General features: G+C 44.2%; 1 protein-coding gene across 16 annotated transcripts in view; it reads left to right on the top strand.

Annotated features, from left to right (window-relative positions):
- LOC128335599 (connector enhancer of kinase suppressor of ras 2-like) overlaps positions 1-18,191 on the top strand; it is a 443,349-nt gene extending 425,158 nt beyond the window's left edge. For 11 of the 16 annotated variants that reach the window (XM_053274147.1, XM_053274152.1, XM_053274150.1 and 8 more), the window contains 5 exons: positions 11,557-11,627; positions 12,212-12,315; positions 15,583-16,090; positions 16,307-16,506; positions 17,954-18,191. In XM_053274147.1, coding sequence (XP_053130122.1) covers positions 11,557-11,627; positions 12,212-12,315; positions 15,583-16,090; positions 16,307-16,506; positions 17,954-18,169 — 1,099 coding nt within the window. In that variant the 3' untranslated portion in view covers positions 18,170-18,191. The remainder of the gene's footprint in view (positions 1-11,556; positions 11,628-12,211; positions 12,316-15,582; positions 16,091-16,306; positions 16,507-17,953) is intronic. The other 5 variants (XM_053274148.1, XM_053274161.1, XM_053274158.1 and 2 more) reach the window with 1 other exon arrangement.
- The last annotated feature ends 9,506 nt before the right edge of the window (positions 18,192-27,697 follow it).

The following is a 27,697-nucleotide window of genomic DNA, read 5'->3' as shown; positions in this document are numbered from 1 at the left end:
ATTTTCTCTGCCCAGTGCCCTCCCTCCCTCAGGCAGGCTGGCCAGATGCTGCTGCTGTTCGCCACCAGGTTTTTTCTCCTACCTGGGTGCCTGGCTAGCTGCCACTGCCGCCATTTTCTTCCCTCCCACCCATCCCCATCGCTATCCGGCAGCTGCTCGCTAACTCTCACAAGAGCTGCCACACATGGGATTAGCGACGGGTACGCCTAAGAGAAATATATATAAAGAAGATAAGTCTTGGGGAACACAATGCCACCTCCAAGACCACCTCCACCAGCTCAGGTAGAGAGGCCAGGTTCAGTGGGGTGGTCAGTACACCAACAGAATACCTTTCCTATCTTGTAGGGCCACCCTCAGGGACAAACACTTGAAATTCTGATATTGCCTAACCAGGCATCTGGAAAGGGGAATGGACTCAAGATAGATGATGGCAACGCCTACTCCCCAAACCTCAAGGTGGGGCTGCTGTAGGGTCTGTAGTGGAGTGTAACAGATTGGAAACTGAGGCTTCTTAAGTTTATTGAAGTGGTCCTTCAATATCCTTGAGGGAGGGTTCCCAGAACTCCCTGGAGCTTCAGGATTGCGAGAAGAACAGTGGGCAGAGTTTAAAAGGAAAGAGTTTTTTAAAGGCAGCATTTAAAAAAGTTTCCTCAAGGCCATGCAAAGCTCAGGTTCTTTCATTCTCAGGCCATCAAGAAGAAATGAGATGCAAGCTAGAAGCTGCATCTGAAGTCTGATCACTCTCCACAATTCCTTGCAGCCCACAGGCTGTTCTCACAGGCTGAGAGCGCAGGATGAGAGCCCTTGCACTCTCACCCTCAAGCCTGCACCTCTGCCTCCAGGTGTACTCATGTACCTGCAGAAGGGGAGGGGTCAGAGCAAACAATTCAGGGCTCCACCCACAGCTGCCACTTTCCACTCTCCCCTCCCACTCTCCATCAACATGCTAAACATGTTGATGAATGTTTAGCAGCTGTTCGACAACTTAACTCATCTCCCCAAATTATTTCCAGTTCAGATTGGGGAAGTGACTACCCATCAGTAATTTCTGTAGGTAGAGCTGTTCCTTTTATAGTAACACCTATAAAACACCTTTTATAGGAACACCTTTATAGGAGGTGTTGCTTTCATAGGAATATGTTAGGTGGATTTACAAGAAATCTTCCTACAATACTCATGGCCTTTTGAAACTTGTGCTGCTAGCAGGAGGGCCATCTTATAGAATTTGTAGGATTGCTCCTGCTGAGAGGCATAAAAGATTCTGCAAAATATAAGGCAGATAGGAGCCATCATGTGAAATTACCCACATTATATCCAGGCTAGGTGCCCCAAAATAAAAGCACTAGGCACCCAAATCAAAATCTGGGGTTATTTCAGGAGTCTTTCCTTTGAAATTATTCTTATCTTCAATACATGTTTAGACACTACTACTACAGTATGAACCATAGTTCCAAAACTGATGGGGGCACCCAGATGGAGGGGACTGTGTAACTCATCAGGAGGTCTAAAAGCCTGTGTGCTCCTTACGTATTTCAGATGAATATCTATAGTTGTTAAAGATGCATCTAAAAATGTGTGACTGTGACTAAGAGGTATTGGAAAACACAGGTACCATAATCAGAGAAGCAGAACTGGCTGTGACTCTCTGGGAAAGCTAAATTAAGGCCCAAATAAAACAAGACACTAGCTGTGCACACTCACACCCTTACCTGTTTGGCATTGCCCTTGCCTGAATTTCATTTAAATGACTCACCTGTGTGCGCAGCGTGAGCACGTCAGTGAGTGCTGCACTGGTATGCTAGTGCATGCGTAAGCACATGACAGCACATTTTAAATGGGGAGCTGGAGGCATGAAAGGCTGCTTCCGCATATCTTTTTGTGCATATCTGATGTGCACCTCAGGGACAAATCCTGGTTTCTTGCTTTGTAATGTGTACAACAGGCTTAAGGGCAACAAAAGTCGCAACAAAATATACACATGGCCACAGTAGCATGGATGTCCATTGCCAGAAAAGGTGGCAATGGTCAGTAACTCTGATGACTTCAAAGAGTGTTAGACGAACTGGTGGAAGGTAGGTTGGCATTTTGGCAATTTGGCTATGTGCCAAACTAAATCTCCAAGTTTAGTTTGTCACCGAATTCCACTTGTTGAGGGTCAGCAGCACTAGTACATGAGCCAGCTGGTGTGGTTGGTTCCATCAGGGAGGGACGAATGCTCATTGTGATTTTTGACAAGTCCTACATCACTAGAGATGGAAAAGAGGTGATAACAATGCAATATTTTCAGCTTTCAGTGTGTTATCATGCTTTTATTGTCCTGACCATCCAGCCTGCAGTGGCCAAATTTGCAATGGCATTTTGAAAGAAAGTTTTACACACACACAAACTACTATACAATTTTATCATTGTTGACAGAGGCATAGAAATGAAAATTGGCAGGAATGTCCTCCAAAGATTACTCCATGGAGAGAGTACAACAATTTGTTCATTTTTACCTAATGCTTTCCTCTGTGCAAAAACGACTGCAATTTTACCCTAATCATTTGGGGGTAGGGATGAAGCAGGGGTGATAGGGATGTGCGAGCCTGCTTGCTTTGAGCTGGGCTTGACATCAAGCCAGCCCGGTTCAGGTGGTCCGAATTTGAACCGACCCGGCCCCCCAAAGAGGGATGCCGCTCCGAGTTCTAACCGGACCAGACCCCGGTTCAAAGAACCAGCTCCTGGACTGGCTCGGGTATACTTGTAAAGGGGAATCCTTGAGGATTCCCCTTTACAAGTAAAGGGGGCATCTCTAATACTAATGGTAAAGGCGGAGGGTGGGTAGTGAAAGAAAGCGGCCTCCGTACCTTTAGAGGAGGCAATGGTGGAGCAGCAGCAAAGAAGCAGCCAAGGCTCCTCCAAGCCCCCTGCCAGCCTCCCAAATGACAGCCCAGGCCATTTGCGTCACTAAGCAAATTGTGTGGTGGTGCAGATGGCCTCTGTGCATGTGTAGAGGTCACAAAAATGGCCTCTGTGCATGTGCAGAGGCCTGAACCGGGCTGCAGCTGGCCCGGGCTGTCATTTGGGAGGTGGCGGGGGCTTGGAGGAGCCCCCCCCCCCACTGCCTCCCCCTGCCGCTTCTTCACCGCTGCCTCTTATAAAGGTATGGAGGCGGCTGCTTTCTTTGGCTGTTCCCCAACCTGCCACCTTTACCATTAGGATTAAGGATGACCCCTTTACAAGTATACCCAATCCGGCCCGTGAACTGGCTTGGCCCGGTTCAACAGCCGGACCAGAATGGATGGCTCGCACACCCCTAAGTGATAACATAGAGAAAGCTGTAAGTGCAATGTAACCTATTTTCCATCTCTAGTGGGGTAAGGTAAAGTGTGCCGTCGAGTGGGTGTCGACTCCTGGCGACCACAGAGCCCTGTGGTTTTCTTTGCAGGGGTTTACCATTGCCGCCATCTCCCGTGCAGTATGAGATCATGCCTTTCAGCATCTTCCCATATCGCTGCTGCCTGATATAGGTGTTTCCAGTGGGGCTTCAAACTGGCAACCTCAGTTTTGCCAATCCTGAAGTAACATTTTGTTATGCTTGCAGAAGATCCACTTCAAGCAGAAAACTCATCTTCAGAGTCTAAACCTCATTCTCCAAGCATTTTTCATATTTTGCTGTTTCAGCTAAGACATTAAGCTGGCAATTTATTCCTTGAAAAGCAGCCTTAACATCCAAAACAAGAAGACAATTCAAGCAACTACAAAAGCCAATCAGGAGGGGGAAATATGCTAATACAGCTATGATCTCAATCCAGTCATTATGTGGATATTTGCATGCAAGCTAATATTTCAGTCAAACAATTGCAGTGATTTGGAGAAATAAGGGAAAGAGAACCAGATGATAAGATGTTATTTAGAAGAACCGACCAGGACATACAAAATTGCATTCATGAGGGCAGGGGAAACTACTTCAGAGCCATTATGCTATTGCTGAGATGGCTGACAGGATTATTTGATACCTATATTGGGAAAGGCAATGGCCTTATTCACAAAATAATATTCTCTCTTTTGCTGAATGTCCAACCTGAAGAGTTCTTCAGAACTAAAGGCTTAACAGAAATAGTAAAAAAGGAAGAAAAATGTGGCTTGAGACCACAAAAACACAACTAGGCTTTGAAGAGATAGGATGAAGAGGGTAAGGAAGTCCATTAAGCACATAAAAGATCTGCACATGAAAGCATGAATTGTTATGGTTCACTTCTCGACTGTTAAGCCATCGAGGGCTTATTTCTCTGTTGCTGGCTTGACAAACCTAAGCAGGCGCTGCGTGAAATGAGATCAGCAAAATCATGTCAAATTATTGAATCAGAGAGAATACTTAGCGCATATCCCATGAGTGATTTTTTTTGTCAAAATGCAGCAACAGTGACAGACGCAATTGCAGGAACGCAAGCGCTACAAAGACTTGATATGTTTGAAAAGGGCAGACTTCTTCATGCGAGATGCAGTATATCTGTGTGTGTGTGTGTGTGTGTGTGTGTGTGTGTGTGTGTGTGTGCGCGCGCGCGCGCATGTACATATACTTCCAAACAAACATCTTCCTTGGAAGAAAATCCAAATAATACCTGAAATATTGTTTATATAGCACCCCCAGTGTGCACAGTACTGGAGGCCAGGTCCTTATTCTGAGGGGCTTATAAACAAACAAACAAAAATTACACAGGAAAGATGACAGAGGGAGAGAAAGGAAATGGAGGAAGAATATCCATTAATTTCTGTGGTATTAATATTTCTTTATTATTTAGTTATTTATTTTATTGATATACCGCCCTTCCTAAAGTGGCTCAGGGCAGTTTACACTAAAATCAGAAATACATAATTAAAATAAAAAACCAATTAAAAGCAGGTTAAAATTGCAATTAAAACTAAATATCATTAAAAGCCAGGCTATTATTATTATTATTATTATTATTATTATTATTATTATTATTATTATTATTATTATTATTGAGCCACCATAATAATAATAATAATAATAATAATAATAATAATAATAATAATAATAATAATAAAAGATGGTTCTTTAAAGCTCTCCTGAAGGCCTCCAAAGAAGATAATCCCCTCAAATCTGGGAGGAGTGCGTTCCACAACTGAGGGGCATGTATGCCAAGGCCTAATTATCACAGAACAGGGATTCCCAACCTTGGGTCCCCAGATGTTGTTGAACTACAACTCCCATCAGCCCCAGCCTTTGGCCATTGTGGCTATGGCTGATGGGAGTTGTAATCCAACATCTGGGGACCCAAGTCTGAGAACTGCTGCAGGAGGGTATGTCGCGTAAGACGGTGTGCCAAAGCCTTCACATAAAAGGTGGATTTTGAGGAGGGATTTGATGGAAGTGGCATGTTGTGGGAGTCAGTTCCAGGCACAAGGGGCAACAAGGGCAAAGGGTGACATCATGTGAGGGAGCAGATCAATTTTGGGCAGCTGAAGAGAGGAAGGTCACAAGCAGGCATGCATCAGGAGAAAAGAGCAGAGAGATCATACGGGATGTGGTGGGGGGGAGCCATGGGAGGATTCAGAGGGGAGGCATTTGTGGTGGTGGTGCCTCCCTAGCAAGTGGTATTAATTGCAGAGGCAAGCTGAATCTGCAATGATTCTTTTTATTTGAGGGAGGGGTGCTGATTGGGGTTGTGGCATGGGGTAAAGGGTTAGTGCCCCCTCCCCCACCTCAGTCCAAATTAGGGAGGTCATGTGGCTACTTTGTGCTTTTTTGTAAAAATAAAATTCCCGCATGATTTTTCATGGGAAATCAGCAGAACTGGGGGGGGGGCATTGCTGGACAGCTGGACACCTGGAGAGCACAGTATGGCATTTTATTTCTCTTATTTCTGTTTTTTTTTTCCCCTTCAGCCCTTTTTTCTCCTCCAGGAACCTAACCCCCAATTCCTATTGCCTCAAAGTCTCATTATCTGTGCATTCTCAAACTCTGCAGTCCAGCCAAGACTTTACAGAATGAAACCCTTAAAAAAACCTAAGGTGGCTAACAGCAAAAAAAAAAAAAAAGGCACTTTAGAATTAACAAATTCCTTAAAACTTCACAAAGTTACAATTAAAAACAAATGTTCTCTTCATGTCAATATCAATCCAAAGATCCCTATGAGTCTGTATGCTTGAGGTCAAGCAAGCACAGTCTCCCACCAATTACAGATGGGATTTATGCCAGAGTAATTTCTTTAGGATAAGGGTGCAAACCAGTGTACACAAATGTGAGCTTAAAATACATGCAGCACAAGCGCTCATTTGGTTCAAAAAGCAATATAAGATGCAATCTGCAGATTAAAGCTGCTTCAAAGAAATGAAATGTAGCTGTTCAGTTTCCACTTTCTTGGTTCATGTTTGCCACTGTTTCAAATGTTTGGAGAGAATGTTGAACAGCTGTTATTTTATTTTGTCTTACTGATTTAAGAAATTTGCAGGAGAAGCAAAATGGCTGTGTGCTCATCTTTTGAAACCACTCAGGCAGAATTAATGGGTTTTCCACTAAGCTACGAGGCAAAATATGCATTGCAGCTTTTAGCTTTACTCTTTTCAGTGGCATTGCTATTTGTTTGCAAAGCAATTATGGTCATTTGAAGGCTTGTTTTGAGGTGCTTCCTAGCTAGCAATTAATACATTGGTAGAGCTGCCTGCCATAATGAACAGTGGGGTCAAACACAGTTTGTAGAGCTTATTGGCCTACCATATTGTCATTTATAAATAATGTTTTGACATCAAATTGTCCTTCGTCAATCGATGCCTTTGCCGGACTCTGCGAAATAATTTGCCACTAGCATATTATTATTGGATGCGTAAAGAGAATCAGACAAGATTGTGATGTCATTTTCTGCAAAAGAAGCCCCTTTTGTTTGCATCTGTAGTGCAACAGGAAAACACTCCAAATCAGAAAATGACTTTATAGATGCTACGGATGTTCCTGCTATAACAGTGATAATTAAAATCCTGTTGTATTCATATGACATTCAAGTGTTTACTAATCCCACTAACAATTAATATGGATGAATTTGCTGCTACTGCCTTTGAAGAATTATATTCTCTCTCCCAGTACCATGGATTATTCTGCCATATCCCATCACTCTGGGTGGTTTTCTCACAGGAGCACTTGGGCTCTGGTGCTCTGAAAGAGCTCTAAGTGAAGGACTGATGCTTCCTTGCCTTAGTACTTGTATGTCAACATTCATTCTGTGTATATTTGCTTTCTTTCCGATTCTTTCTTTCCCATTCTTGCCCACATCAGAGGTGGGAAGGGGACAGAGTCCAGCAGCAAGCACACACACACACCCATGTGCAACCCCCAGGACCTCAGCCAAAAGAACTCCAGGACGTATCTGGAGGAACTGGTCTCACCATAAACCCTTAATAGATTTATTTTTTAACAAATCCAGATCTTCCAGTCATAGACTTTACAGATCAGGGAGGCTGAAGAATGAATTGGGACGGAGACATTAACACCTGGCTGAAATGCATGTGCTAAACAACCTCCAGTTGCAGGATTTGGGGTGACATTTTCAGGCAGGCCTGCTCAACTTAGGGCCCCCAGCTGTTTTGGGACTTCAACTCCCATAATCTCAAGACACAGTGGCCAATTGCCAGGGATTATGAGAGTTGTAGGCCAACATCTACAGGAAGGCTGAAGTCGAGCAGCCCTGTGTTAGGATCATTTTTTCACAAGAGTTAAAAAATAAATAGGCTGTTCTCATGACCAGCCTAATTCAGCCTGGGGCAGCCCAGCTGGGGTTAGGCTGGTTGTGAGAAGCAGCGGGACCCTCATGGATCCCTCCACTCCCTGACCACCTAACCGACTAAAGAAACCTGGCTGTTAGCCAGGGCTAAGGGTGCACTCACACCCTTAACCCAGCTGCCGGGTATCGTGCGTCTCCTTGGGCTGAGTGCAGCCCAAGACGCAGGGGCAGGCACATAGAGTGTTCATCAGACAGGGGACTCCCCCAATGCAACACTCATGCTATGCATTGCATTGTGGGATGCCCAGAGGCTAGAACAACAAGTTCTGGCCCCAGATTTCTCCGCCCTGCTCCATGCTTCATGGAGCTGCATGGAGCAGAGCTGCCCATGTGGGTGCACGGGAGGCACGCTGATGATGGATGGTTTGGTCATCTGGGGGGAAGGTAGATTAAGAGCAGTCTTCGCCCCGCGTCCTCCCCTGGCGATCATGAGAATCACTTCACTAAAAAAGGCACATATGTGCTGAAGAATGTAGTTTATTCTGCCAAAACCCAATGAATTGTTACCAGTTTTCCAAAAATATATTACATTTCTGTCTTCCTTCCCCATGTCTAACATAACCTTATTCACAATTATTTATAACCTTATTCATTCCTTTAATCTAACATATTTTGCCATTACTGTAATGTGAGATATTTTTGCTTTCCATTTTGCAGGTAACTAAGATATTACCTTAGTTTCCAGTACCTCGTGTACCATAATCTAACTGCTGTTAACATATCTGCAACTAATTCAATGAGGTTTTCTTCAGTTTTCCATTATGTACTAGCTTAACCCACGCAGAGCATCTGCGCGCTAGTAATTGATGGCTCTCCTCACCTCCTGCCACAGCCCCCCTCACCTCAGAGATCTCTCCACCCTCACATGAGCCACACTCCTGCTCCTCCTCTTCCATCCCATTGCTTCCATCCTCCTCACCCCTCTTGTTTTTGGCTACAGCATTGCTGGCGCCTATTGGCCAAGCTGCAGCCCCCTATCCCTAGAGAGTTCCCCACCCTCATCCAAGCCCTGCTCCTCCCCACAGGATCAGCAGCGGTTGACTGGGCCGCCACGGCCATTTGTTCCCTTCAGGCCGCTGACAGGCTCAGGCCCATCCCTCACCCTTCCTTCTTTCTCTCTTCCCCTCCCTTCTTTTTCTCTTCCCCTCCCTTCTTTTTCTCTCTTTCTTCCTCCTCCACTTTGCTCTTCCTCTGTCTTTCTTCACCTCCCCTCTTTTTTTCCTTCTCTCTCTCTTTATCTCTCTCTCTCCCTTCCTGAGTAAACAGATCTTGTTAATCTTGTTTCTTTATCTAATTCACACAACAGCAGTCTCCTTCTCCTAAAGGGGCTCTTTCCTCCCTCATGGCCCCTCTCTTCACAAACCCCTGCCCACTATCCGATAGATAGATAGATAGATAGACAGACAGACATTCCTCTCCTCTACAATCAAGAACATCTTCCAGTCAGTAACAGTTGCATTCCAACTGACCTTAACCATCACAGGCTCCTCCCCGCTATCTGCATATGTATGTATGTATGTGTTTATTTCGGCCCAAGGCCAGCATAAATACAAGAAACAGAAACAACAACAACAATAAAATACATAAAATACATAAAACATTAACACCTTCAAATACCATACATGACTAATTTCATTCAAATGTAACCGGTTAATCTGAAATGCACAGCCCGGCATCTTGTGCCTCAATCACTCTAAACCGAATCTTGCTTGCTATGCTATCTGCATATGGAATCCCCACTGTCCAATCAGGTGCTTCTGCTCGCAAACTCTCGCAAGAGCTGCCGTGCATGGGATTAGCCACGGGTACGCCCTAGAGAATTATATATATTGATGTGTTTGCTCTGTTGTTGTAGAATACACACTATAGCAACGCATATAGGGCAACCCAGCCTGGGCTAGGCTGCGTGTGTGAAAAGTCAACATCAAGCCTGATCTTGGCACTGCCCCAGTGCCAAGTCCAAGTTTTTAACCCACTGTTTAGCCAAGGTGGGTATGGTTCACTTAACATTGGCTGGCCATCATCTGGGCAATCACTGCTGGGTTAAATGGCTCCCGCCCTCCAACCTGCTGCCATTTCCGGCCGTGAGCCGGCAAGAGAGGAGCAGCCATGCTTGTAGTGTGGGGCACCCTGGAGTGCGGGGGCGGGGGGCAGTCCTCCCACTCCCAGCTCCTGCAGTTGCTGTGCCGCAGCTCGTGGGGGGTGGGGGGCGGCCACCACTCATCTGTCAGGGAAAGCAGGCAAGCTCCTGCTTTCCCCTCAGCCCTTCCCTGCAGCGGCTGCCAGAGGTCGTGTAAAAGACCTCATAATGTAATACACCATCTCTCCAAGAGTGTTTTCTCATTGAGTTAGTTGCAGAAATACTGTGGTATGTATTTTAAAAGAACAACACACAGATACACACAAGAAAGCTGAAGAAAATCTTCGGTGATGAAGAGTGCTCTCTCATGAATTAGTTAATTATTGAAGCGTGGGTTTTTTTCAGCATGTGTTGGGGAGGGTGTTCTTTTAAAATAGAGTAACTATTGCAGTAAATATAATATAACACACTCTGGCACTTCACATGAGCAAAGTGAAGTGCCTCGAGGTGGAGGGTGGGGAGAGCGGGCTTAGCCCACTCTCCCCGCACACGAGCAGGGAGCTGTCCCGGGGTGGCCAGATTGGCTGCCCACACGATTACCGGCTCGATCACAGAGGTGGTAAGGGTGGCAGGGATCGGGGGCTGCCCGGCCCTCGGAAGTCCCAGGATGCCCTGCGCGAGTGCACGGGGCATTCTGGGGAGACCCTCGAGGCCGGGAGGCTTGTTGGAGCCTCCCGTTCAGGGGTCTCCTCGTGAGTCACCGTGGTGCGTCTCATGAGCGGAAAAGCACTCGCTCTGTTAACTTGGTTTAAGGAGAGGGGGTATTTTGTGTGGTTTGCTGCTGGGAGCCATGCGGCTCTCGTCGCAGCACATGGACACACAGAACTGGGCTGGCCTCCCTTAGCCCGGTTCCACACGGTCATGAGAGTAGCCTCACTGTCTCAAGATGTGAGGATTTTTTTTTTTTTAAGGATTAGACAAATTCAAGGAGAAGTCTATCAGTGACAATTCATTGTGAAGGCTAGAATAACCTCCATATTCAAAAGCCAAGTACTAATGTTAGGAGCAAGCAATGTGGGATGATAATGATAATACTTGGGAGCATCCAGAAACAACTGGGCAATCAGAGATTGGAATCAGAACACTGCCCTTTGGCCAATCCAACAGGACAATTCTTATGCTTGTGCAAGTCTCTCCAACATAAAATAGCAGAAGGTGCCTTGGACAAGCAGAGATGACCAACAGCCATGCCAAAACCTTCTAAGTTTACCATTTCAGAAGCTGAGTTGTTTGTATGCATGAAGTTGTCAAATATATAGAAAGGCTAAGTAAATATACAAGTATTTGCTTCTATTCTTTCCTTGTTTCCCATTACGTCTTTCTCTGTGTTTTCTCCTCTCCTGACTTCTAAACTTAGATTGGAACCTTCTTGGAGTAGAGACCTGTTTTCTCCCAACTTACATTATTCTGCAAAGTACCAAGTACGCTGATGACCCATTAAATAATACACAAATAAGGAAAGAGTGAGATATTTTTCAACACTCTGAAATACTGTATATGCAGTTGTTACATCTTCTGCTTCCTTTACTTTGTTTTTTGAAACTTCTATTTAATTCCTGGTGAAAAGCGTCACCAGTGCTTAAAGCTGATGCTGGCAATTAATAAAACAGCCTTCTCTCTTTATTATGCCACCAGATGGATGAACCGTCTCGGCCTCGCAGCCATTGGTTATACACCTGATGAAAAGGATATCCGGCCAGATGAAGGTAAGGCCAGTGCTAGTCTTTGATTAATCTGTATGAAGAGATTCCTTTTAAGAGGGAAGGGGAAAGGACAAAGGCCCTGAGAATGGTCTGGATAATACTAGATAGTAATGACTGTAGAGAGACAGATTCTTTTCCCCTCAGAGGGGTGGCCCTGTTAGTTTGATGAAGCAAAACCAACCAAGAGTCTTATAGCACCATGAAGTCTCAAACGTATATTTCTGCATAAGGTTTCATGGGCTGCTAAAATAGCCAGATAAAGGTGGAACTTCTGTCACTGCAGTGCCATCACTGAGGAGGCCCTGCCCCAAGCACCCAGATTGCTTACTTTCCTAACAGATGGCCTAGCCTGGCTTTGAGGCTGTCCATTTCCAGGGACTTGGTGCTGTAGCTTAGTACTGGGTAATATGTGGCCTTTCTATTTATTTATTTTTAATGGCTGTTAAAATCAATTCAACAAAATTCCTTTCAATAACTGTTCCGGAAAGGTGCACACTTCCGCATTAGAGATCGGCCTATTGTCCTTTCCCAATGAAGACAATGAAGACAAATCAGTTCCAATGGAACATGCAAACACTTTTTTTTAGCAGATTACTGGAGTGAAAGTGACCAGGAAGACATTGATGGCTCCTTAACACTGAAGCAAGAGGGACCCATAACACTTTGTGATACTTACCACCGAACACCCTCGGTAAGTTATGCAGGGCATGCAATAGGCCTGGTGCTGCATTTTTCATGTAACTTCTGGAAGCCTGTCTAACTAACAGCAAGACAGAGCAAAAATGAATTAACTTAATATGACTTAGGGTTATCACCTGACAAGTAATGTCTATCATATCAATGGGGCAAAATGAGCAGGACCATTTTATGAACAGAACTCCATTTTATGAACCATCCATAACAACAACAACAAATATTTATATACTGCTTTTCAACAAATATTTCCAAAGTGTTTTACATAGAGAAACAATCAATCAATCAATTTATTACAGCCATAGGCCAGACAGAGAACATACAAAGATTAAAACAAGATTAAAAACACAATATGCGAACAATAATATAATACATAATAAACAGGACAAAACAATAGCTCCTATGAATTAGGAGAAACAAGATCTTAATCTAATAGCAACATAAAAGAATTTCGCCACCACCTTAGTAACCTCATTATTTTGATCCTCAAGACAGAAATTCAAATAAAAGGAGTCAGCTCTTCTTGGAAATTGCCATAGAGAAACAACAAATAGATAAATAAGATGGATCCCTGTCCCCAAAGGACTCGCAGTCTAAAAAGAAACATAAGATAGACACCAGCAACAGTCACTGGAGGTACTGTGCTGGGGGTGGATGGGGCCAATTACTCTCCCCCGCTAAATAAAGAGAATCACCACATTAAAAAGGTGCCTCTTTGCAATTATGCAATATTTATATACCATTGGCCAATGTTTATATACCACTTTTCAACAAAAGTTTCCAAAGTGGAAAACAGGGCAGGAGAAGGAAGGAAGGAAGGAAGGAAGGGGAGAGAGAGAGAGAGAGAGAAAGAAAGAAAGAAAGAAAGAAAGAAAGAAAGAAAGAAAGAAAGAAAGAAAGAAAGAAAGAAAGAAAGAAAGACAGCTTCCTCTCCGCAAAGGGCATACAATCTAAAAAAAGAAACATAAGATAGACACTAGCAACAGTCACTGGATGTACTATGCTGGGGGTGGATAGGGCCAGTTATTCTCTCTCTGCAAAATAAAGAGAATCACCACATTAAAAAGGTGCCTCTTTGCCCAGTTAGCAGGGGTCATAAATGCTGAACAGGTAAAAACTTGACTACGCCAACACTTTATTTCTGGTGGGTGAAGGGGAGAGAGGAGAAACAGATCATTGGCAAATTAGCATATCTGCTTCTAACTGGAGCTGGAGAAATTATGACTGAACTAGATGTGATGGAGGCAGCCAGGTTGGCTAACGTATGCCTGCCTAATTCATGTATAAAGCAGGAGAGGGGTCTACCTATTCCATCAACAGGAGTGTGCAGAAGAGAGAGGTGGACCCTCTTTACCTGACTACCCTGTGCTTCTTTACCCTCTCCTCCCTTCCCACCCAGTTCAGCTCCGTACTGGACATGAGCAGGGCTAGAGAGAAAAGTGACAGTGCATGAGGAGACTGAAGCACAGCTTAGCTCCCCTCAAAAGCATGCTCCTTATATTGCAATAAGTAGATCCCCCCCCACCGCCAGCCACTTTATTTGGCAATGAGGCAGGCACATTACTAAACAAACAGGCCCCCCCCATGACTTCTAATTTGGCCCTTAAATACAGAGATGCAAAGAGAGTTTGTAATTAGACAATCTCTACCAATAAAATGCTTATATTCCATATTAACCACCATATATGGGAAGATTTTTCTTCTTGCTTCACAAATAAGGCTTGGAAAAAATATATGCTGCTTTTACATATAGGTTACAATTCACAAATGGGGTGGGGAGGGATACCCAATAGAAAAAGAACAAAAGAGAGAAGGTGCTTTCTCACAGTGCCACTGTAATTGTGCCCAACACATTTTGGAAATATCCTTTGTCAGCGGCTGTCTGGCTCACTCCCTCTCCTGAGATCTTGTGGATGGATATCTTCTAAGGCAGTTTAAGAGCTTTTTCCTCCCTTAGAAAATATCAACAAGATCCCAGCAGGAAGTGAGCCATTCAGAATCAAGACTCGTTCTGAATTTATTGCACACAATAAAAATGCTCAAAACCCTGTTTCTCATGTGGCCGGTAAACACACTGCTGATATACCTGAAGTTTACAGGCTGTTATTTTTGATACTTTTTCTTTTAAAATCCAACCTGTATTTCTAAGTGCAGAAAGGACTCTCTCTATTTTTCTTTCAGATTTTTCTTCGGCGCGAATGATGCAATCCTCGCACAGCCAGAACCAAAGAGAGAATGACTGAGGCAACAGCATCACATGGGTGAAGCTCAGACTGATTTTCACCCATGTGATGCTGTTCCATCTACTGGGATACAGGTTAAGCCCCTCCCTTTATATGTTTTTTCCACTTTTTTTTTTTGCCTTTCTCTCTCTCCCTCTTTTTTAAAAAAATATATGACAAAAAAGAATACAGATCAAACAGAATTAGCACAAATGCATTTGGGACTGCTCAGCTGTCCTGACTATTTTTCTTCCCTTGTGTGCTGATTTGTTGCCTTTTTTTGACCCCTGTTTGGTTGGAACATTTGTTCCCTGAAAAAGAAATGCAAATTCAGTTATGGCATCTTTTCAAGGATTTGTGGATCTCCCCCACAACATGCTGCTGGATTGGTGATGCTGCTGGATTTGCTGAGCAAATCTTTTTTCAGCAATCACCTGCTCCTCCCAGCAAGAATTCCCCTTGGGTAGAGAAATGTGTCAGAGTGATGATACAGGGAAGTAACTGTTATTTGCATATGCTAAATCAGACCTGCTGATTAACATTACCATTAGATCCCACTTTAGACTTCTAGTACAGTTGCTGCTTCTTTGCTGGTTGCTCCCAAGCCACTAGTAGAACGTCTAAAGATTTCCACCATGTGGGATGCCGATGATGTTGCTAACAAGCCAATACACCTCCAAAGAACTGGGCATTGCCTGCATGGCCGCTGACCACATTGTCACAACAATCCACGTGGGTGGAAGTCTCTAGGTCAGGGATTCTCAACGTGTGGGTCCCCAGATGTAATTGGACTTCAACTCCCATAATTCCCAACCAAAGGCCACTGGGGCTAGAGATTATGGGAATTGAAGTCCAATAACATCTGGGGACCCACACGTTGAGAAACCCTGCTCTAGGTGTTACATTTCCAGCATGTGAGCAATTACAAATTAAGCAGGAACCGTGCTGCGGGGTGGGGTGTCTTCTGCTCAGCAGCACATGCTGTGTGCTTCCAGTATGTTCCCATCACCGTGTTGTATAATGGACCATTTTAATTCTTTTAGATGAATTCTTCAAGTCCATTCCCTGAGCCTAAACACGGCCGACACTTCTCCAGCGAATCAACTTATTCACATTCTTCTGCGGAGGATTCCCGGCAGGATCCATCAGGGAGTAATCATTCATCAGGCTGCAGACCTCCCTACAGAGAAAGACGTTCATGGCAGGATCTCATAGAGACCCCACTGACCAGTTCAGGGCTCCATTTTCTCCAGACTGTTCCCCCTGACCCTGAATATGTGAGCGGCCGACTCAGCATGTCACCAGAGAGGAGGCGGCAAGCCACACTACCAGTCCAAAGACGACACAACCACGAACAAGATGGCCCCTTCCCATTGGTGGAATGCCACCGAGGTCACAGCTCGCATGCCAAGCCACAGAAGCAGCGCAGTCAAAGCCTTCCACGAAACAGAGACGTCAGAATCAAAGGCCGTGCGAAGCCCACTGGGATAACAGAAGAAAAATCTGAAGAAAAGCTGCCCATTAAAAAGCAAAGTAGTTTATGTGAAGAAGGTAAGAAATTAAAAAGCTTGGTTAGGAGGACCTCTGCCTGACATCAGGGCCTCTGCCCATCAGAGCTGACTGTATTGGCCTAGATAGACCAGTGATGTAATTCAGCCCAAGGTAGCGTCACATTCTATAAAAGAGGATGATCTTTATGTCAGTCTGCTGGCACCTTCTCTGCTAGAAATACATAAAATGTAAAGATAAAGTTTCATTTTCTTTCAGAAATCACAGAAGAACCAAGGGAAAGTACAGACGGTTTGCATCAGTTGTACAAATCTCTGGAGCAAGCTAGTTTGTCAGCATTTGGAGAACAACGTCCTTCTACCAAGCAGGAATTTCGGAGGTCCTTTGTAAAGAGATGCAATGACCCTGTTATCAATGAAAAGCTTCATCACATCCGAGTTCTCAAAAGTACCTTAAAAGTAAGCATTTTTTTCTGCTATATAAGCTATGCTAATAAGCTATCGACACAAAGGATCAATCTTATCTCCCAAAACTTATTATGGATAACAAAAAAAGATAAACATCTTAGGATATTTAGTGGACAAGTATCCATGTGTGCCTATTCATTTATTTGTCGCATCTGCACCCCAGTTCTCTTCCAAGGAATACATGGTGATGGACATAAGATTTCCCCCTATTTATCTTTGCAACAACTCTGTGAGTTAGGTTAGGCTAAGAGATAAGTGACTCATCACAGAATAAGCTTCACGGCTGAGTGGAAGCCCAATACCCTGTCCACCACAACAGGGGTTCCCAACCTTGAGTCTCCATACATTGTTGAACTACAACTCCCGTTATCCCCAGCCACAACAGCCTTTGGGATGATGAAACTTGTAGTCCAACAACATCTGGGGATCCAAGGTTGGGAACTCCTGCACTATACGATACGAGTGTTCCTTCCTACAAGGAAAGGAGAACAACAAATACTTAGGATTTTCAAATGGTCAGCATGGTTCATGTATGTCAGGCTTGCACAACATAATGCCCGGGGGCTGGATCCGGCCCATGGGGACATTTTTGCTGGTCCACAGGAAGGAAAGGCCTGCATCAACAGCAGAAGCCATGAAGAGCTCTTGGCCTGTCCAGTGGCAAGTAGCAGCAGCAGCAGCTCAATACATTGGTCCACTTGAGACCAGATGTTCCTCACCCACCTGGCTAGTCCTGCCCCTGTGCCAGAGCACTACCACCATCCCTCTTTCCTCTTTCCTTTCCCCCTCCAACCCTCTGCCTCCTCACTTTCGCTATTATTTTTTAATAATTAATGTTAGTGTAATAATTAATGTGCTGAAAATTGTCCTCGGCCCCTGCACACTGAGTCATGGTTGATTCTGGCCCACTTGGACATTTAAGTTATGCACCTCTGGTGTATGTTATCCTGTTTCAGCCCTTACAACAAACCAGTAAGGTAGTTCAGTATTCTTATCCCCTTGTTGCAGAGGCAGGCGCTGAGGATGAAAGAGAATAGAGTGCCTGAGGCCACTTACTGAGGTGGGGACTGCTTGGTTCATTGCTCAGTTCCTTCAATGTTACACTAACCCAGAAATAGGCAACCTTGACACACCAGCTGTTGTTGAACTACAACTCCCATCATCCCCAGCTACAATAAATTGTGGCCAGGGATGATGGGAGTTGTGATTCAGCACAACTTTGCCTGCCCCTGCACTACATGATGCTATTGAAACCATTTCTGTTTCCGCTAACTGCTCAAAGTCTTGGTTGGGACTGTCTGGAAAACAAAACTTGGCATGTAGATAAAACCCTTAATTCCCCATACCTGCCAACAATGAAGAGCAACACAGAAACCAAAGCTTTAGTTGCACTTTGACTTGAGATATGCACAGAATGTATCTTCTTGATTTTGGGCAGGCAAAAGAAGGAGATCTCGCAGTTATCAACAACCTGCTGCATGATCCCAGCTTGACATCCAAGAAATTCAAAGAGTGGAAAATAAAGAACTATGAATTTTTCCTGGACATTTGTGAGTACGGCGCAGCTCTGAAAACCCAAAATGGAGCCTCTGAACTTACAGCCCCACCTCCCCTGCTGACACACACGCATTCCTTCATCGAAACGCACGTCTGACAGGATGTAGCACTGGGAATACAAGGGGTGGGTGGGTGGGTGGGAAGGGACTCTGAGAAATCCATTGTGACAAAAACACTGTAACCTGTGTAAATAATGTACTCAGCTGTATTGTAAATAGGTTGGATAAGAAACTAGTGCCACAGGATGCCTACTGCACTGCATGATAAGACAGTCTTATTTTCTTTGGAATTATTTGTTTGTTTGTTTGCTGTTGCGTTCTGCATTAGAAAGAAACGGTGCAGAAGTGTTCACTGGCATAATAAAGCCCCAGTATATTTACGAGTACTGTACTAACGTCAGGCATGTAGGTAGCAGAGCTCTCCTATTATTTTATATATGTAGATATACTGTATGTAGCCATATCTATGTATATAAAATGTAACATGAAAGCTGAACTTTATTTTTTAAAGACTCTGAAATGCCCATTTCTTTCTCTTTTCTTTAAAGGGCGGGCGGGGGGAAGGAAATGTAAAGCATAAAACACAGATATGCATTGGCCACTCCTAGGGAATGAACATTTAGATTTTCAGCATTTCCAATACATAGTAGCAAGGAAATGGCAAACTTAACCCTTTTTGGTGTGCCTTAAAATTTATAGTGTTTATCCAGCAAAATGTCATCTTTCCTTTGCTCTCCAGGCACAAACTGTACATGCCGTTGAAATGCTGTGCTATTTTTACAATATCGTGCCTGCTTCTCAGAAGAATGACCCTAGGGGAGTGAGTGTGAGTGTGTGTGTGTGCGTGCATGCATGCATGTGCGGCACAGAAGCGGTTGAGGTACAAAATGGTCTGCTTGGTGATGGCATCATATAAAATAGCCTGCAGTTGCTTTTGTGCTATCACATGGCCAAAAGACACGGCCTCTTTCTGAAGATGGTAACGATTCCAGTTGTCAGCATTTATCCACTGTGAATTTAGTGCCACAGACCTGTGAACCACAAAAGTCTAGTATTGTCTTCTGCTGCCTCAAAACAGAGAACTTAAAAAGAAGAAGAAAAGCAACATCTGATCTGAGAATTGCTATTTTCTATATTACTCTGTCCCACCGAGTCAGGAAAATCTTCATTTTTATTATTCAAAATATGTTTTCCCTCCCCAAAAGGGATGAGGCCTACAAGAGCCTTGTAGGAGTACTGGCATTGTCCCACAAGCCTATGGGAATTGTATAAAGAATCAGTTTGGCTGCTAAAAGGAAACACAGACGGCCCGAGACATTTTGGTGCCTGAGGCAAAACACCTAAATGAGCCCCTGTGTCATAAAAACAGAACCAAAAGTTGCCAGTTTCCCACCTATTGGTACCCCAAAATCTGCCCCCACAAGTGGGCTACCTCACCCTGCCTCATCCCTGGCTGCAAGTACTGTAGACAGTTCAGAAATACAAATTAAACAAGCTTCATTGGCAGGAGATTGTGCCCGAAGCAGGTCTCACACCAAGAGAAATAACCGTTCCCTGAGTATAAGGTTTGCTCCGTAATCCAGCGAGGTTTATTTCTTTAGACGAAGACTGTTGAAAGCACTTCAGCACACACACTGCGGCCACAGAGTCTCCATTCATGTCAGCGGTGCTTGCTTAGGAATCCCACACCTAAATGAATGGAGAGTGAACCACAGCAGTGCTGGGTGGACTGCACCCAGATTGCTTCACTTCAGCCCTAGGTCCCTGCTTGGCAAAGAGCATAAATTCAGAGTCCAGTGCGGCAGTAGCACTGCACATCACTCCCTCCTGTGTCTGCTGCTAACATCTAAACAGTGCCTATGTGCACAAACCCCTGCAAGCATGGGCCCAGTGACATGCAATATTTAACCACCAAACGGGAAAAGACGATGTGTTGGTCACATGTGCACAGTACTCCACACGTATGCACCACATGCAAACATTACATCAAACATGTAGAGCCTAAAGGCAGAGCAGTTTTCTCCAGCAGTTCTGTAATGGGCTCAGTCCCATTACCCTGCCATACATTGACTGTAGCTAGTTTGCTGAATGCGTGTGTAGAGCTATTGCTTAGCAGCAGCAATGCACACCTTGCTAGGCGAAAGGCACTGGACTTTGATAATACCTGCTCTCTATTATCTTTTTTAAATGCAGCACACTAGAGAACAATTTGTTATGGGGTGGCTAACAAATGAAGTATTATTATTATTATTATTATTATTATTATTATTATTATTATTATTAATTCATTCATTCACCCACTCATTATAATATATTTAGTTTGTTATTCTTGTAAACAGTCATTATTCGTGTAAACATTCAGTGTAGCAAACAAATGCAGGTTACAAACGAAGGGTTTAAACAATACTGGTGTGGCCCAAATAATGTGCCAGTCACCTATCAGCACATCATTTGAGCCATACCAGTATTGTTTAAACCCTTCATTTGCAACCCTAAAGGGCCAGTTCACACATGCATGTACATCACTAGATGTCTGGTCACTTGCTGACTCACAGCTGAATGTGTGAATGGATGCCATTGGAAAGCATGATGCTGGAAGCAAGGTTGATTGTGCAGTTATACACAGGTTCTGTCATAGAAAGATCTGTGATGGCTCAGGATGAGTCTTCCCATCCAGCCGAACAAGCGGATAGAACACTGAAATGGTAGGATGGATGCACCACTTAATATTGCAAGTGAGGGATACTTTTCATTACTCCCCCCCACACACATTTTTAAAGCCCTCCCTGCAAACAGAAAACTATGCCAAGGACAAAAGATTATACTCCAGCTTCAGAGAGGTTTTAACATAGGCAAGCATTTTTTTAAAAATTGTTCATTCTAAATTATGTCCCATTTTTCATCAGAGATGTCAAGATGGCTCACAAAGTTACAGTAACAAAAGCAGGTTAAAAACTACAGAAAAACCACCATAATCATTCATTCATTCATTCATTCATTCATTCATTCAGCTTCGATTTCTATACTGCCCTTCCAAAAATGGCTCAGGGCGGTTACACAGAGAAATAATTAATAAATAAGATGGCTCCCTGTCCCCAGAGGGTTCGCATTCTGAAAAGAAACATAAGATAGACACCAGCAACAGCCACTGGAGGGATGCTGTGCTGGGGATGGATAGGGCCAGTTACTCTCCCCCTGTTAAATAAAGAGAATCACCATATTAAAAGGTGCCTCTGCCAAGTTAGCAGGGCAGAGATTTTTAAAAAACAGCAAAAGTTAGCCTTAAAATCATAGAGTCAGTGGTGGTCTTGGAGCCCATTTAGTCCACTCTCCTGCTTCATGACGCAGATCATCAAGAGCTGGAACATCCCTAAGAAATGGCTGTCCAATCTCTCCTTCAAGGCCTCCAGCAAGGATGAGCCACCCCCTAGTTAACTGATTCTGTTGTCAAACTGCTCTCACAGTTAAGAAAGTTTCTCCTAAAGTTCCATTAAAATCTACTCTCCTGTAATTTAAGCCAATTAATAATCCTTGAAGAAACTTCAAATCAGTTACAAACGTTCTTCTTTTTTTTAAAGTCTTTTGCCCTTCATCTAAAGACAGGTAAAGAGAAAGCCAGTCTAACCTCTCTAGGGAGGAAATCCCAGAGTGGTGCCACCACTGAAGAGGCTCTGTTACTGGTAGACATCTGCTCGATTTCCATTAATGGTGGACCAGAAAGCAGGACCTGGCTGTTCACAGGGCAGGGGTTCCCAATCTGTAGTGCTCCAGATGTTGCTGAACTACAACACCCATCATCCCCCAACTACAACTGATTGTGGTTGGGGATTATGGGAGTTGTAGTTCAACAACATCTGCAGCACCACTGGTTGGGAACCTCTGTCTTAGGAAATGGGCAAGTTCATATGGGGGCAAGCAGTCCTAAGGGAACCAGGCTCTGGGCCATTAAAGGCTTTGAGGCTAACTTCTGCAGCCACCCTTGTGATCCAACAGTCAGATCCTTCCCCAGGCACTTGCTTTTCCATTTTCACACTCAAAATGTGAGTGCGGACCTTCAAACTGCAATGGTCTTCAGCTGGGCCATTCTATCACTTCATGCTGCTCCATGAGTAGGTAGGCAGCATCGTTCATACAAGTATCACATATACATGCAAGTTACCAGGTGATGAATGCACATATAACTGATGAATGCACGTATGAGTGCCCCAAGGAACTTCAGTCCAACTTCCAAGTAAGGATGCTTGTGACTGCAGCACCCCCATTTCAAGGGTTTCGTAATTTATACACCGCTTTTCATTAAAATCATCTCAAAGTGGTTTACAACATATAGTTAAAAACAATACACAATTAAAATTAAAAAAGTAGAATTATTAATATGAATATAATAATCTCCATTTAAAATTTTGTTTAAAGCAATAACACCACCACTTCAAAATAAATCACAGTAGACCCAATCATTTTAAAAAACTGACCCTGAAACAATTATCTGTTGCAGCTACACTGTTAGTGCTGGCATGGCTGGCTTTTTTCTTTTTCTTTTATTTGGGACAGGTGCTTTGTATCCTATAAGGTCTTGCATTATGAAGTCTTTGCACTACAATCAATTGTATCTGAGCAGAGTATGAAGCTAAAATAATGCATACAGTTTCATATTCTACCCAAACTCCCAGTGTGCGTAAGATTGCAACCTGACAGCCTGAAATACATTAGCAGTAGCCTCATACGTGATGTATCTGTGGCTGAACTGTGTCACATCAGGTTACAGGTAGGATGGGGAGTGCAAGAAGAGAGAATCTGTACCTTTCTAACTTTTGTTCATGAGTGGGAGGAATATTACATTCTGAAATAAGCAATGGAATAAGGGAAGGCCACTTGGAATGCTTCTCTGCATGGCATGTGACACACATTCTGTGACCCTCAGTGGTATCATTTCTTTTTTTAAACATATACACACACCATGAGAGCCAGTGTGGTGTAGTGGTTAGAGTGCTGGACTAGGACCGTGGAGACCTGAGTTCAAATCCCCATTCAGCCATGACACTAGCTGGGTGACTCTGGGCCAGTCACTTCTCTCTCCGCCTAACCTACTTCACAGGGTTGTTGTAAGGAGAAACTCAAGTATGTAGTACACCGCTCTGGGCTCCTTGGAGGAAGAGCGGGATAGAAATGTAAAAATAATAATAATAATAATAATAATGTATATATTTTTAAAAAGGAATGATACCATCGAGTGTCACAGAAACATTAACCCAACTATAATTCTGCACAAGTAAGCGAACTGAACATGGTACATAGAACAGTAAGTGCAGGATTTCCGTCCAACAGTGGAAAGGTTTCAGAGGGTTCTCTCCAACATTTTAACAATTGTGCACCACTCCCTGGACATGCTGTGCCATGGTCTTGCACCCCCAAATCAGAACACACCACACAACTGTTTAGCTTAAACAGCAATTTCTTTAACAGCCTTGTGCATATGATAATTAGCTTATTATTTTTAAAAAAAATCCTAGAGAAAAAAGGTTCATAATTTGTTGCTTACTCGTGAAAACAGGAGCAGTAGCTGTGCAGCTGGGTGCACAGCAAGGCAGGAGAGGCACGGGAGGGAAGATGCTGAGCTTAGTGTACATGCAGCAGGCCGGGCCCCATCCCCACTAGCAATGGGGAGAGGCTCTCGGCTGCGGCACAAACCATGCAGTTGCATCCCCTGTCCAGGGCGGCGGGGGCGCTGTGGGGGCACTGTACAGTATGCGAGCTACCAGTGACATTGAGGATCTGTGTGAGCCCCAGATAAGTGTGGACCAGAATGGTGTCTAGGCTGCTCAAAGTGCACTGAGAGGGTTTTAAACACACACACACACACACACACACACACACACACACACACCAGGCTTAAGTTTCAAACGAAGTGGCTTCTAGAGCTAATAAGCACACTGAGAATGATCAAAGCTTTGCCTTTCCTGCTGAGGCTTCATCAATAATTATTTCTCTAACTGCTCCAGCAAGATCACCAATTGTATACATATCTTGCACATGGACAACTCTTATCTGCCAGTGTAATGTCTGCGGCACAGACATTACAGTTGCAGTCGATCACACTGGCAGTAGTAATCCAGCCAGCCGCAAACTGTCTGCTAGATGATCCACCAGATTGCTTCAAGACAGTAGCAGATTTTAACGCACTAGAAGCCTAGTGCGGTCTTCTCACGTGCTTAGTCTTATGGGGTAACCGGCAACCATCTGCCTGGGCATGACAAGAGCCGGGTCATCATTAGAGCTTCCATTGCCGAAGGAAGCTATGGTAGTGCCTATGAAATCTGCTTGTAAGAATGGAAGTAGATACAATAAGAAGCTCTGACTGCAGGGAGTGAGCTGGTAGCTGTGATGGGCCAAGGTGAGGCATCATCCATTCTCTCTCACTGAGGCCGTTATGCTTTGGATTGGTAGACTAGCTTCTGCGGCAGATGGCCTGGAAATGCTAACAAACCTAAATTATGGCGGCTCCAGGCATCCACTGGCCACACCTAAGCTGCTATTTCTTCTGCACGTTACCTGCATGTCGATCGCCACACCTGCCACGGCTCAGAGCCTCTTGTTGGGCACCAGGAACACAGATCACAAAAGCAGCCCGAGTGTGTTTCTTGGTGGCACGTTATGATCCATCCCGACACATTTCAAGGGTGGGGGCTGTGGGCTGACACCAACCGGGGGCAAGGGGGGCAAGGGCGGCTGCAGTAAGCGCCTTGATTCTGTTTGTTCTGGGGTCGTTATTGGGGTCACAATCAGAGGTGCTCTTACCCCTAGAGTTCCAGGCTGAAGTCCAGGGCCTCCACAGCCCCGGTGGGCCCCCAAATCCTCTTTTGTCTGTGCAAAAGTGGTGGTGTGGTCACCTGGCAGAACATGATGATGCTTAATTTGCAGGGGAGGGGGGCCTCCAAAGGCCTTTAGGTCCAGGCTCCAAAATTACCTAGGTGCAACTCTGGTCACAATGTTTGGTCAACATTTAAAAACCATTCTGCTTATCTAAAAAGCTGCCCCCAGTTAACCGAGAAGCAAGTTTTTAATATCTGTATTTATGAAAAGGGAAAATGTTACGTGTCGTCTTAGAGGAGGCAATGCTTCTTCGAAGACAATAATACATGTACATTATCTGAAGATAAAGAATGCTTTTTTTCTTCTCTAGAAAAATTGCTTTGGGATTTACAAGTATTTATATACCGTTTTTCAACAAATGTTCCCAAAGATACATAGATATAAATAAATAAAATGGCTCCCTGTCCTCAAAGGGCTCACAATGTTAAAGAAACATAAGATAGACAACTGCAACAGCCACTGGAGGGATGCTGTGCTGGGGCTGGATAGGGCCAGTTGCTCTCCTCCCGCTAAATAAAGAGAAACACCACTTTTCAAAGGTGCCTCTTTGCTCTGTTAGCATTTATGCTGAATTAATCAATTAAATGTCATCAGATTAATCCAGGGGCATAGCAAGGTTGGAGTGGACCCAGAGACAAGATTTTAAAATGCCCCACCCCCATCACTGAAGCTCAGCTCATGAAGTAAAGAAATCTTAAATGAGGCTGAATAGTGGTAACAAAAAGCATATCTATCTATCTATCTATCTATCTATCTCCTATGTGCCACAACAGAACATCATCCTAAATTATTTTTAGAAAGGTTTTGTAAATTGTGGACAATGCAAGTCATTTAATGGTACCAGAGAAAGACATGCTGTTCTGGTAGCTCCAGGTCTTAACACTCACATCAATTTCGGAGGATGAATCCAACTGAAGGAAGCCTGGGTGGGTGCACAGCTGGGAGAATCAGTCATGTGACTTGCCTCGGGGGGGCAAGGCAGTGGGCCCCCAGACAACTGTCTCCCCTTGCCCTATTTTAGTTACGCCCCTGGATTAATCAACCAAGATTTTTTAGTTACCACCCTAATATTCATTCACAAGCTGCGCATTTCTACAAGATTGTTTTTTTTTTAAAACAAACCCAAATTTGTAGATGATTTTTACAACAGGCTGTGACTGGTTACAGTTTATTCCGTTTTCTGCAGACATGAATTACAGTGTAGCATATAGTCTCCAGAGATGTGGACCTGACAGTGTTTCAGAGCTGCCAGCATGGAAGCAAAAGTGAGCAGATACGAAATGGTTTGAGGAGAGCAAACAAGTTGCTCAGACTGAAACCAGGGTCTGAGCTTAACAGGGCCCAGTGGGAAACTAAGAGCCCCCTTTGTGCCACCTGATGAGAAGCTGCTATACTACCTTCTGGCCATTGGTGGTGCTGTAAAGAGCAGGCTGAGTGCAGCAGAGAAATGGCTAGCAGGTCCTTCTTTTGACAATGAGGGGGAGGAGCTTGGATCTCATCAGAGTCCCCAGCCTGTGACTCAAAGCACCCAATAGTCCTGAATTGTAGCCATATTCTGGCATTATGCCTGAACATATGGCGGGATGTGGGGGGGAGGTTTCAAATAGGAACACACTGGCTAGCTACATCCCCTGCACTGATGCCAACTCGCCAAACACACACCGCCAACAGGGGTGGTCAAAGACACTTTGCTGCCTGAGGCAAAGGCTACTCTATCTCACACACCCAAACCCAGGCATCAACGTGTTGAGCTCTTGTCTGCAAAAGCCAGCACAGAATGCATGGAGGCTTTTCACTGCATGCTGTAGAACTCTTGCTAATCAACCAGGGCTGTAACTCATGCAAAGAAAGCCTCCCTGCATTCAGCGCTTGCTTAAATGGGATTTGTGAGGATCAGCAATTGAGCTAGGACTGCATAGCGACACTCAGCATTTAGTTATTCTATAGTTATTCTATAATTTTCTTAACTGGTCTTGTGGTAGCAAGCATGGCATGTCCCATTTGCTAAGCAGGGGCCACCCTGATTTGTATATGAATGGGAGACTAGATGCGAGCACTGTAAGGTAGTACCAGTTGCAGAGGAGTATCAGCAGGAGAGAGGGCCTGCCCTCAACTCCTGCCTGTGGCATCCAGCGGCATCTGGTGGGCCATTGTGCAAAACAGGATGCTGGACTAGATAGGCCTTGAGTCTGGTCCAGCAGGGCTGTTCATATGTTCTTATGTTAAGGTATTCCCCTTAGGGGATGAGTAGAGCATCTACATGCTTGCCTGCAGAAGGTTCCAAGTTCCCTCCCTGGCAGCATCTCCAAGATAGGGCTGAGAGAGATTCCTGCCTGCAACCTTGGAGAAGCCACTGCCAGTCTGTGTCGACAATAATGAGCTAGATGGACCAATGGTCTGACAGATTCCTACACTTGGAAGTCAATAGAGACTTCCAAGTGTAGTGGCTTTATAGGGAAAAAGAAATCTCCAATCTTTAGAAAAAGGCTATAGAAAAATCTTAAAACTGTGGAGGCAGTGCTCTATTTTGGAGCTTCCAGGGATCAAGAGGTGGGGGTGACTTCACTCCATACAACTTGTCTCCCACCATATACACCAAATATTTCAAAAATCTCCCAAAACAACTATTTATTCTCTCTTTCTTTTCTTTTCTTTTTTTGGTATTCCAAGTAAATGTTCAGAAAAATCTATGCAGATCTAGTTTTTACATATTGTCTAACCGCAGATTTTGGATTTCCCACCACATGTTGGCAGTT

Source organism: Hemicordylus capensis, chromosome 11, assembly GCF_027244095.1.
Source record: "Hemicordylus capensis ecotype Gifberg chromosome 11, rHemCap1.1.pri, whole genome shotgun sequence".
Taxonomy (NCBI): Eukaryota; Metazoa; Chordata; class Lepidosauria; order Squamata; family Cordylidae; genus Hemicordylus; species Hemicordylus capensis.
This window is presented reverse-complemented; position numbering and strand designations above follow the sequence as displayed.